The following is a 13,165-nucleotide window of genomic DNA, read 5'->3' on the forward strand; positions in this document are numbered from 1 at the left end:
TGGATGGATGTTGTTATGGTGACCAGTGAGATATACCTCCTGGAGCGCGTGCTATGGGTGGATGTTGCTATGGTGACCAGTGAGCTGAGATATGGCAGGGCTTTACCTAGCAAAGTCTTATAGATGACCTGGAGCCAGTGGGTTTGGCAACGAATATGTAGCCAACCAGAGCGTACAGGTCGCAGTGGTGGGTAGTATATGGGGCTTTGGTGACAATATGGATGGCACTGTGATAGACTACATCCAATTTGCTGAGTAGAGTGTTTGAGGCTATTTTGTAAATGACATCGCCGAAGTCAAGGATCGGTAGGATAGTCCGTTTTACGAGGGTATGTTTGGCAGCATGAGTGAAAGGATACTTTGTTGTGAAATAGGAAGTCGATTCTAGATTTACCTTTGGATTGGAGATGCTTAATGTGAGTCTGGAAGGAGAGCTTACAGTCTAGCCAGACACCTAGGTATTTGTAGTTGTCCACATATTCTAAGTCAGAACCGTCCAGAGTAGTGATGCTAGTCGGGTGGGCGGGTGCGGGCAACAATCGGTTGAAGAGCACGCATTTGATTTTACTAGCATTTAAGAGCAGTTGGAGGCCACGGAAAGAGTGTTGTGTTGAAGCTCGTCTGGAGGTTAGTTAATACAGTGTCCAAAGAAGGGCCAGAGGTATACAGAAATTGAAATTCTCGATAATCGTGGATTTATCAGTGGTGACAGTGTTTCCTAGCCTCAGTGCAGTGGGCAGCTGGGAGGAGGTACTATTCATTTCCATGGACTTTACAGTCCCAGAACTTTTGTTATTTAGTGCTGCAGGATGAAAAAGCTAGCCTTTGCTTTCCTAACTGACTGTGTGTATTGGTTCCTGACTTCCCTGAAAAGTTGCATATCGCATGGACCCTATTCAAAGCTTATAACTACAGATTACGGACTATCAATCAATCAAATGTATTCATGAAGCCCTTTTTACATCAACCGATGTCACAAAGTGCTGTACAGAAACCCAGCCTAGAGTGGGGCCTCCCGAGTCTGTCACTTTGATTACTATGGGGGGGGATCTTGGAGGGTTCGGGTTCACATTTTTTGGCCTGGTGGTAGTTCAGTCAACATGCCCTTGAGCAGGGCATTGACCCTGGATGCTTCTGTGTGTCGCTCTGAATGGGAATCTGTTGGATGACTGGTATGATGTAGTTGTTGAATGGGAATCTGTTGGATGACTGGTATGATGTCGTTATTGAGCGGCTTCACTGCGAGTATATTGTATGTTTCGAATATTCAATCAATTAAAATAATAATAATAAACTTACTGGAGCTTCAAGGCCAGTTCATCTTGCACTTCCTCCCAGTGCTGCGAGGACAACATGATACGGACAGACAACACAAACGTGGTTGAACACAACAACAGCCAGGGCGGACTGATGACAGGGCTCTGTCCAATGGCCACTGCATCAGGTAGAATGGGAGCTACTGCTTTGGGCAAACAGACACTTTACTACATCCCTCAGAGCAATACACCTGCCGGTGGGGTAAGGAATCAGGCAGCAGATCTTCTCTCCGGAGGAGGCCGTCTTCCTTCAGACTGGAGGATACAGCCCACGATAGTGGAGATGATCTGGGCGAGATTCGGATCGGCCGTCGTCGAATCTGTTCGCATCGCGAGACTCAACCCATTGTCCCATGTGGTTCTCTATAAAGGGTCCAGCAGGCCCAGATGGGGGCGATGCCCTATCACACATACTCAACCCATTGTCCCATGTGGTTCTCTATAAAGGGTCCAGCAGGCCCAGATGGGGGTCGATGCCCTATCACACATACTCAACCCATTGTCCCATGTGGTTCTCTATAAAGGGTCCAGCAGGCCCAGATGGGGGGCGAAGCTCTATCACACAGATGGGTGGAGAAGCCCTATCACACAGATGGGGGCGATGCCCTATCACACAGATGGGGGGAGAAGCCCTATCACACAGATGGGGGTCGATGCTCTATCACACAGATGGGGGGCGAAGCCCTATCACACAGATGGGGGCGAAGCCCTATCACACAGATGGGGGGAGAAGCCCTATCACACAGATGGGCGGCGAACCCCTATCACTCGGATGGGGGGGCGAATCCCTATCACACAGATGGGGGGAGAAGCCCTATCACACAGATGGGGGGCGAAGCCCTATCACACAGATGGGGGGAGAAGCCCTATCACACAGATGGGGGGCGATGCCCTATCACACAGATGGCCGCTGTAGGCGTTTGCACCAATTCCGTTGATCTACTTGAGGAAGAGAGAGAGAGAGTCAGTTCTACTTGTTGCTCCACGTTGGCCACAGCATCACTTGTTTTCAGACCTTGTACAGCGAACAACCTCCCATGGCTGCAGGGAAGTCCTCCAGGAGCTGATGGCAGCAGGGAAGTCCTTATCCACATTGAAAGTGTACATGACAGCCATCTCTAAGGGTCATGACCAGATTACTGCTGCGTCACATCCTCTAGAATCACTATTCATGAAAGGTGCCTGCAGACTACAGGCTACAGGCTACAGGCTACAGACTACAGGCTACAAGCTACAGACTACAGGCTACAGGCTACAGGCTACAGACTACAAGCTACAGACTACAGGCTACAGGCTACAGGCTACAGGCTACAGGCTACAAGCTACAGGCTACAGGCTACAGGCTACAGGCTACAGGCTACAGGCTACAGACTACAGCCTACAGGCTACAGGCTACAGACTACAGGCTACAGGCTACAGGCTACAGGCTACAGACTACAGGCTACAAGCTACAGGCTACAGGCTACAGGCTACAGGCTACAGGCTACAGGCGACAGGCTACAGGCTACAGGCTACAGACTACAGGCTACAAGCTACAGGCTACAGGCTACAGGCTACAGGCTACAGGCTACAGGCTACAGGCTACAGGCTACAAGCTACAGGCTACAGCCTACAGGCTACAGGCTACAGCCTACAGGCTACAGCCTATAGGCTACAGCCTACAGGCTACAGGCTACAGACTACAGGCTACAGGCTACAGCCTACAGGCTACAGGCTACAGACTACAGGCTACAGACTACAGGCTACAGACTAAAGCCTACAGCCTACAGACTACAGGCTACAGGCTACAGACTACAGGCTACAGACTACAGGCTACAGGCTACAGCCTACAGGCTACAGGCTACAGCCTACAGGCTACAGGTGACAGGCTACAGGCTACACACAGGCTACAGGCTACAGGCTACAGGCTACAGGCTACAGGCTACAGGCTACAGGCTACAGGCTACACGCTACAGGCTACAGGCTACAGGCTACAGGCTACAGGCTACAGGCTACACGCTACACGCTACAGGCTACAGCCTACAGGCTACAGGCTACAGCCTACAGGCTACAGGCTACAGACTACAGGCTACAGACTAAAGCCTACAGCCTACAGACTACAGGCTACAGGCTACAGACTACAGGCTACAGACTACAGGCTACTCAGCTTCTTCAACTTGTTCAATGGTTACATAATTTATGCACAACTCCAGTTGTGGTTATAGTTGGACTGATAAGAGTGAGGCTGGATTTTATGAGTACTGTGGAAATAGGTTCCAACGGACAGGTAGTTGACCTCATATTATGGACCATTTCAGAGACAGATGTTGGGGTTGTCAATGAGAATGTGGTGAAACTGCAGCTGGGAGGCTCAGTGTGAAACAGAGAGACAGGTCTCAGTCTAGGGGTAGATTGTACAGTGAAACTGCAGCTGGGAGGCTCAGTGTGAAGCAGAGAGACAGGTCTGAGTCTAGGGGTAGATTGGACAGTGAAACTGCAGCTGGGAGGCTCAGTGAGAAGCAGAGAGTCAGGTCTGAGTCTAGGGGTAGATTGGACAGTGAAACTGCAGCTGGGAGGCTCAGTGTGAAGCAGAGAGACAGGTCTGAGTCTAGGGGTAGATTGGACAGTGAAACTGCAGCTGGGAGGCTCAGTGTGAAGCAGAGAGACAGGTCTCAGTCTAGGGGTAGATTGGACAGTGAAACTGCAGCTGGGAGGCTCAGTGTGAAGCAGAGAGACAGGTCTGAGTCTAGGGGTAGATTGGACAGTGAAACTGCAGCTGGGAGGCTCAGTGAGAAGCAGAGAGTCAGGTCTGAGTCTAGGGGTAGATTGGACAGTGAAACTGCAGCTGGGAGGCTCAGTGTGAAGCAGAGAGACAGGTCCGAATCAGGGGGTATATTGGACAGTGAAACTGCAGCTGGGAGGCTCAGTGTGAAGCAGAGAGACAGGCCCGAATCAGGGGGTAGATTGGACAATGAAGTAAATGCTCTTTATTTCGGATTTGGGGATTTGAAAAATGCATGAAATTTTGTACTTTATTCAATGCAGTGGGTAAAGGAGGAGTTTTTCTGGTGGTTGAACTAATTTCTTTACAACAGAAATTATTATTCTGGGGTCCCCCTCACCATTATTATTCTGGGGTCCCCCTCACCATTATTATTCTGGGGTCCCCCTCACCATTATTATTCTGGGGTCCCCCTCACCATTATTATTCTGGGGTCCCCCTCACCATTATTATTCTGGGGTCCCCCTCACCATGATAATTCTGGGGTCCCCCCTCACCATTATTATTCTGGGGTGCCCCTCACCATTATTATTCTGGGGTCCCCCTCACCATTATTATTCTGGGGTCCCCCTCACCATGATAATTCTGGGGTCCCCCCCTCACCATTATTATTCTGGGGTCCCCCTCACCATTATTATTCTGGGGTCCCCCTCACCATTATTATTCTGGGGTCCCCTTCACCATTTGCATTGAGATTAGTGTAACTTGTGTGCAGCTCCTCTTTGAATGCAGTCTGGTGATATGCTTAATATTCATACTCATTACAAATCTGCACTAATCAATCAACACATGCTTTCCTTTGGACATCTGCTAGTAATATACAACAACAAAAAACACCATATAGGTGCAGTAAAATGTGTTGTTTTACAGGGTCAGCCACAGTAGTACAGCATCCCTGGAGCAAATTAGTTCCTTGCTTAAGGACACATCAACAAATCTTTCAGATGTTTTCCTGTTCCACTCTGGTATTCAAACCGCTCTAACCGTTAGGCTACTTGCCGCCCATTATTTTATTATTATGTGATGAAAGAAATAAAAAATAGGAGCTTTTTTGTCTGGAAATAAAATAAACATCGATCTCAACTGCGTTACCCACTCCAGTCAGCAGATGGCGATGAGCGTCTTTCAGGCGACGCTGCCAGTGTGACGTATAATCTAGTGGACGGGACGTTCCTTCAACAACAACAGCTGGTCAGACACCTCGGTAGCTTTCTAGACAAAATAGTCGTTGTTTAGTTGCACCTGTGTTTTAAAAATACGTATGTCTTATTGCTAGCTAGTTTCCCCATTTAATTTCATATATACGTTGTTAGGTAGCTGGCTTGATAAATGAACTTATCAATAGGCTAACGAACGCTAGCTAGCTAACATCTCGGACCATGAGTTCACTGAGCTACTCTCCTCCTGATAAAGAAGAGGAGGTCTGCTGGACGGAGGAAGAGGGTCTCGTCAAAGAGGAGAAGGAAGAGGTGGATGTTACAATACAAAAACAAGTAGAGGGTGAGGCTGTTGCAGTGAAAGAAGAAGAGAAAGACGTTTCAGTTAAAGAAGAGGGAGACTCGTTCAGAGTGAAAGAGGAGGAGGATGTTACAGTAAAAGAAGAGGAGGAAGAGGAGGCTGCGGTTTTTGGAGTGAAAGAGGAGGAGGATGAGTTGACTGTCACATTGAAAGAGGAGGAGACAGGAGATCTGATTAAGACCCGTAAGTACTCTCTTAAAAACGGCAGCACAAACTATTGTTGAACTGAGGCGTGGTTTTAAAGCGACGTTCGACTGACTGTTTATGCTTGAATATGTTGTTTAATGTAGGAATTGAAAACACTACACTGAACGATGTGTATACCACCAAAGAGCGGGTCACCAACAACACGTTAATGGATTTACAGAATGGATTTACTCTTATCATGACTCAAATTACACTGTATTACATTGGAGCTCGATTCCGTAGAGGATGTAGTAGATATAGAGGATGGTTGTAGCGTAGCCCTGTTGTAGATATAGAGGATGGTTGTAGCGTAGCCCTGTTGTAGATATAGAGGATGGATGTAGCGTAGCCCTGTTGTAGATATAGAGGATGGTTGTAGCGTAGCCCTGTTGTAGATATAGAGGATGTAGCTTAGCCCTGTTGTAGATATAGAGGATGGTTATAGCGTAGCCCTGTTGTAGATATAGAGGATGGATGTAGCGTAGCCCTGTTGTAGATATAGAGGATGGTTGTAGCGTAGCCCTGTTGTAGATATAGAGGATGGTTGTAGCGTAGCCCTGTTGTAGATATAGAGGATGGATGATAGCCCTGTTGTAGATATAGAGGATGTAGCGTAGCCCTGTTGTAGATATAGAGGATGGTTGTAGCGTAGCCCTGTTGTAGATATAGAGGATGGTTGTAGCGTAGCCCTGTTGTAGATATAGAGGATGGTTATAGCGTAGCCCTGTTATAGATATAGAGGATGGTTGTAGCGTAGCCCTGTTGTAGATATAGAGGATGGTTGTAGCGTAGCCCTGTTGTAGATATAGAGGATGGTTAGATATAGAGGATAGCCCTGTTGTAGATATAGAGGATGGATGTAGCGTAGCCCTGTTGTAGATATAGAGGATGGTTGTAGCGTAGCTCTGTTGTAGATATAGAGGATGGTTGTAGCGTAGCCCTGTTGTAGATATAGAGGATGGATGTAGCGAGCCCTGTTGTAGATATAGAGGATGTAGCGTAGCCCTGTTGTAGATATAGAGGATGGTTGTAGCGTAGCCCTGTTGTAGATATAGAGGATGGTTGTAGCGTAGCCCTGTTGTAGATATAGAGGATGGTTGTAGCGTAGCCCTGTTGTAGATATAGAGGATGGTTGTAGCGTAGCCCTGTTGTAGATATAGAGGATGGTTGTAGCGTAGCCCTGTTGTAGATATAGAGGATGTAGCTTAGCCCTGTTGTAGATATAGAGGATGGTTGTAGCGTAGCCCTGTTGTAGATATAGAGGATGGATGTAGCGTAGCCCTGTTGTAGATATAGAGGATGGTTGTAGCGTAGCCCTGTTATAGATATAGAGGATGGTTGTGGCGTAGCCCTGTTGTAGATATAGAGGATGTAGCTTAGCCCTGTTGTAGATATAGAGGATGGTTGTAGCGTAGCCCTGTTGTAGATATAGAGGATGGATGTAGCGTAGCCCTGTTGTAGATATAGAGGATGGTTGTAGCGTAGCCCTGTTATAGATATAGAGGATGGTTGTGGCTAGCCCTGTTGTAGATATAGAGGATGTAGCTTAGCCCTGTTGTAGATATAGAGGATGGTTATAGCGTAGCCCTGTTGTAGATATAGAGGATGGATGTAGCGTAGCCCTGTTGTAGATATAGAGGATGGTTGTAGCGTAGCCCTGTTGTAGATATAGAGGATGGTTGTAGCGTAGCCCTGTTGTAGATATAGAGGATGGATGTAGCGTAGCCCTGTTTGTAGAGGATATAGTAGATAGAGGATGGTTGTAGCGTAGCCCTGTTGTAGATATAGAGGATGGTTGTAGCGTAGCCCTGTTGTAGATATAGAGGATGGTTATAGCGTAGCCCTGTTATAGATATAGAGGATGGTTGTAGCGTAGCCCTGTTGTAGATATAGAGGATGGTTGTAGCGTAGCCCTGTTGTAGATATAGAGGATTAGCTTAGCCCTGTTGTAGATATAGAGGATGGATAGCCCTGTTGTAGATATAGAGGATGGATGTAGCGTAGCCCTGTTGTAGATATAGAGGATGGTTGTAGCGTAGCTCTGTTGTAGATATAGAGGATGGTTGTAGCGTAGCCCTGTTGTAGATATAGAGGATGGATGTAGCGTAGCCCTGTTGTAGATATAGAGGATGTAGCGTAGCCCTGTTGTAGATATAGAGGATGGTTGTAGCGTAGCCCTGTTGTAGATATAGAGGATGGTTGTAGCGTAGCCCTGTTGTAGATATAGAGGATGGTTGTAGCGTAGCCCTGTTGTAGATATAGAGGATGGTTGTAGCGTAGCCCTGTTGTAGATATAGAGGATGGTTGTAGCGTAGCCCTGTTGTAGATATAGAGGATGTAGCTTAGCCCTGTTGTAGATATAGAGGATGGTTATAGCGTAGCCCTGTTGTAGATATAGAGGATGGATGTAGCGTAGCCCTGTTGTAGATATAGAGGATGGTTGTAGCGTAGCCCTGTTGTAGATATAGAGGATGGTTGTAGCGTAGCCCTGTTGTAGATATAGAGGATGGTTGTAGCGTAGCCCTGTTGTAGATATAGAGGATGGTTGTAGCGTAGCCCTGTTGTAGATATAGAGGATGGTTGTAGCGTAGCCCTGTTGTAGATATAGAGGATGGTTGTAGCGTAGCCCTGTTGTAGATATAGAGGATGGATGTAGCGTAGCCCTGTTGTAGATATAGAGGATGGTTGTAGCGTAGCCCTGTTGTAGATATAGAGGATGGTTGTAGCGTAGCCCTGTTGTAGATATAGAGGATGGTTGTAGCGTAGCCCTGTTGTAGATATAGAGGATGGTTGTAGCGTAGCCCTGTTATAGTTATAGAGGATGGTTGTGGCGTAGCCCTGTTGTAGATATAGAGGATGTTTAGCCCTGTTGTAGATATAGAGGATGGATGTAGCGTAGCCCTGTTGTAGATATAGAGGATGGTTGTAGCGTAGCCCTGTTGTAGATATAGAGGATGGATGTAGCGTAGCCCTGTTGTAGATATAGAGGATGTAGCGTAGCCCTGTTGTAGATATAGAGGATGTAGCATAGCCCTGTTGTAGATATAGAGGATGTAGCATAGCCCTGTTGTAGATATAGAGGATGTAGCGTAGCCCTGTTGTAGATATAGAGGATAAATCCATTTCAATTCAATCACGTTTTTGACAGCATCCCTTTTGAGTATCCATAGAGTATCCATATAGTGTCCGTAGTGTCCGTAGTATCCATAGAGTGTCCATAGAGTGTCCGTAGTGTCCATAGAGTGTCCGTAGTGTCCATAGAGTGTCCGTAGTGTCCATAGAGTGTCCGTAGTATCCATAGTGTCCGTAGTATCCATAGTATCCATAGTGTAGTGGTCAGAATGTGACTTTTTGGACCTGAATGGCAAAACATTCAGGAGATGTGGGGGCGGCAGGTAGCCTACTGGTTAGAGCCTTGGACTAGTAACCAAAAGATTGCAAGATCGAATCCCCGAGCTGACAAGGTGAAAATCTGTCGTTCAGCCCCTGAACAAGGCAGTTAACCCACTGTTCCTAGGCCTTCATTAAAAATAAGAATTTGTTCTTAACTGACTTGTCTAGTTAAATAAATAATAAAAAATGTTCAAAGTTGACCCGTTTTGTATTCCCCACCACACCATGAGACATCCCATCTTTGAATCACTGGAATAGACAAACGGGTGAGTTTGATATCATTTAAAAGCAAAAGGGTTGTTAAGCTGTTTTTAAAAAAAAAATACATTTTTAACCTTTTTAACGTCAATTATCTAAAACGTGCAAACTCCATGTTTGCACATGTTGTAGTATAGACCCTCTGAGGGGTCAGTTGAATACAGGGAGTCATTTAAATTATACACATAGAATTCATAGAATGGACCTTTCAGACCATAGAATTCATAGAATGGACCTTTCAGACCATAGAATTCATAGAATGGACCTTTCAGACCATAGAATTCATAGAATGGACCTTTCAGACCATAGAATTCATAGAATGGACCTTTCAGACCATAGAATCCATAGAATGGACCTTTTAGACCATAGAATCCATAGAATGGACCTTTCAGACCATAGAATTCATAGAATGGACCTTTCAGACCATAGAATTCATAGAATGGACCTTTCAAACCATAGAATCATAGAATGGACCTTTTAGACCATAGAATCCATAGAATGGACCTTTTAGACCATAGAATTCATAGAATGGACCTTTTAGACCATAGAATTCATAGAATGGACCTTTCAGACCATAGAATTCATAGAATGGACCTTTCAGACCATAGAATTCATAGAATGGACCTTTCAGACCATAGAATTCATAGAATGGACCTTTCAGACCATAGAATTCATAGAATGGACCTTTCAGACCATAGAATTCATAGAATGGACTTTTCAGACCATAGAATTCATAGAATGGACCTTTCAGACCATAGAATTCATAGAATGGACCTTTCAGACCATAGAATCCATAGAATGGACCTTTTAGACCATAGAATCCATAGAATGGACCTTTTAGACCATAGAATTCATAGAATGGACCTTTCAGACCATAGAATTCATAGAATGGACCTTTCAGACCATAGAATTCATAGAATGGACCTTTCAAACCATAGAATCCATAGAATGGACCTTTTAGACCATAGAATCCATAGAATGGACCTTTTAGACCATAGAATTCATAGAATGGACCTTTTAGACCATAGAATTCATAGAATGGACCTTTCAGACCATAGAATTCATAGAATGGACCTTTCAGACCATAGAATTCATAGAATGGACCTTTCAGACCATAGAATTCATAGAATGGACCTTTCAGACCATAGAATTCATAGAATGGACCTTTCAGACCATAGAATTCATAGAATGGACCTTTCAGACCATAGAATTCATAGAATGGACTTTTCAGACCATAGAATTCATAGAATGATTCCTTCATAGAAAAATGACTCAAGTAAAAGTCACAGAGTAAAATACTACTTGAGTAAAAGTCTAAAAGTATTTGGTTTTAAATATACTTAAGTGTCAAATGTAATTCCTAAAATATACTTTTAAGTATAAAAAGTAAAAGTATAAATAATTTCACATTCCTTATATTAAGCAAACCAGACGGCACCATTTTCTCTTTTTATTATTTTACAGATAGCCAGGGGCACACACACCAACACTCAGACGTTATTTACAAACAATGTATTTGTCAGATAAGATGCAGTAAGGATGACCAGGGATGTTCTCATGATAAGTATGTGAATTTGACCATTTTTCGGTTCTGCTAAGCATTCAAAATGTAATGAGTACTTTTGGATGTCAAGGAAAAGTACTTAGGTAGGACTTTAAAGTATTTGTACTTAAGTACTTTGCACCTCTGCTTCAGACCACTGCAGTACATCATTGAAATTGTAATGAAATTTACATTTTAACTTCTAATTACTACCACAAAGATCGAAATGTACATTTTATGACCATTTTAGAACATTTTTCGACCAAAACATGACACCCATGAGAACAAGATTGGATTTGGAGCTCTACATCATTTGTTTTTAAAATCACACCAAGTTTACTTTTAATGATGTAATGTTGTGAAAACTGACCTCAGGTTATTGAGGGTTGTTATCTAGATTAAACCTCATAGGAAGACAGTTTTATCATGTGGAGGTTTCATTCAGGCCTCTGTTTAACTAAATAATCTGTTTATCTTTGGCAGTAGAGAGACCAGACTCTCCCTCTGACAGCGGGAAGAGTCCTTCAGGGGAACCAGACCCAGAGACGCCCAAACCAGCCAAACGACATCACTGCTCGCACTGCGGAAAGAGTTTTACTAAGTTACGAAACCTAAAAGAGCATGAGAGGACACACACAGGAGAAAAGCCTTTCCAATGCTCCCAGTGTGGAAACAGTTTTAGTCAGTTAGGGAGCCTGAAAATACACAAGAGAATACACTCTGGAGAGAAGCCTTATCACTGCTCCCATTGTGGATTGACTTTTACCTGGTTAGGGAGCCTGAAGTCACATGAGAGAATACACACAGGAGAAAAGCCCTACCACTGTTCCCACTGTGGAAAGAGTTTTAGGTGGTTAGAAGGCCTGACAAAGCATGAGAGGACACACACAGGAGAAAAGCCCTACCAATGCTCCCACTGTGGAAAGAGTTTTACTCAGTTGGGGAACCTGAAATCACATCAGAGGATACATACACAGGAGGAGAAGACATACCACTGCTCTAATTGTGGAAAGACATTTTCCCGGGCAGAGGACCTGAAATCACATGAGAGAATAGAGAGGCTGTGTTCTGACTTGTGTTTTTGATTGAGAATTTGTGTTTTTGTTCATGCCAAATGAAATCGTATTGTTTATTTGAAATGATTTTTTAAAAAAGAGCTTTACTTTTGTTTTAGTTTTTTCATCTGGAGACCTGATCATGTCTAAAATCAAATCAAATATGTTAAAATATGTTATAATATGTTAAATATGTTAATATGTTAATCTTATTAGCTTCGATTGATTGGATGCAAAATGTGATGTTGTTTATTATATTATTTGCAAAATGTAAATTATTATATAAGTAAGTAGCCTTCCAGAACAGCACATAGAAACAGGAGCCTTGTCTTGTATGATCCAGAACAAATCAAAGTTTATTTGTCACGGGAGTTAATACAACAGGTGTAGTAGACCTTACAGTGAAATGCTTACTTACAGGCCCTAACCAACAGTGTGATTTTTAAGTAAAAAATAGGTATTAGGTGAACAATAGATAAGTAAAGAAATAAAAACAACAGTAAAAAATAAGTGGCGAGGCTACATACAGGCACTGGTTAGTCGGGCTAATTGAGGTAGTATGTACATCAATGTATAGTTAAAGGGACTATGCATATATGACAAACAGAGAGTAGCAGCAGTGTAAAAGAGGGGTTGGGGGGCGGGTATTGTGTCATTATGGGGTATTGTGTCATTATGGGGTATTGTGTCGTTATGGGGTATTGTGTCATTATGGGGTATTGTGTCATTATGGGGTATTGTGTCATCACGGGGTATTGTGTCGTCATGGGGTATTGTGTCATTATGGGGTATTGTGTCGTCATGGGGTATTGTGTCGTCATGGGGTATTGTGTCATTATGGGGTATTGTGTCATCATGGGGTATTGTGTCGTCATGGGGTATTGTGTCATTATGGGGTATTGTGTCGTTATGGGGTATTGTGTCATTATGGGGTATTGTGTCGTTATGGGGTATTGTGTCATTATGGGGTATTGTGTCATCATGGTGTATTGTGTCGTCATGGGGTATTGTGTCGTTATGGGGTATTGTGTCGTCATGGGGTATTGTGTCGTTATGGGGTATTGTGTCATCATGGGGTATTGTGTCATTATGGGGTATTGTGTCATTATGGGGTATTGTGTCGTTATGGGGTATT

At 44.1% G+C, this 13,165-nt stretch overlaps 1 protein-coding gene across 1 annotated transcript; it reads left to right on the plus strand.

The window, feature by feature from the left end:
• The first annotated feature begins 5,176 nt into the window (after positions 1–5,176).
• LOC112242343 (zinc finger protein 239) lies at positions 5,177–12,208 on the plus strand. The gene is made up of 2 exons (XM_042314241.1): positions 5,177–5,778; positions 11,459–12,208. The coding sequence occupies exons 1-2, from the start codon at positions 5,457–5,459 to the stop codon at positions 12,058–12,060; spliced, it is 924 nt and encodes a 307-aa protein (XP_042170175.1). The 5' UTR covers positions 5,177–5,456; the 3' UTR covers positions 12,061–12,208.
• The last annotated feature ends 957 nt before the right edge of the window (positions 12,209–13,165 follow it).

This window comes from Oncorhynchus tshawytscha, unplaced genomic scaffold, assembly GCF_018296145.1.
Source record: "Oncorhynchus tshawytscha isolate Ot180627B unplaced genomic scaffold, Otsh_v2.0 Un_contig_7609_pilon_pilon, whole genome shotgun sequence".
NCBI lineage: Eukaryota > Metazoa > Chordata > Actinopteri > Salmoniformes > Salmonidae > Oncorhynchus > Oncorhynchus tshawytscha.

Coding starts and splice junctions, on each gene's coding strand:
- LOC112242343 (XM_042314241.1), top strand. CDS start 5,457: ATGAGTTCACTGAGCTACTCTCCTCCTGATAAAGAAGAGGAGGTCTGC. Junction 5,779..11,458: donor AGGAGATCTGATTAAGACCC/GTAAGTACTCTC, acceptor TATCTTTGGCAG/TAGAGAGACCAGACTCTCCC.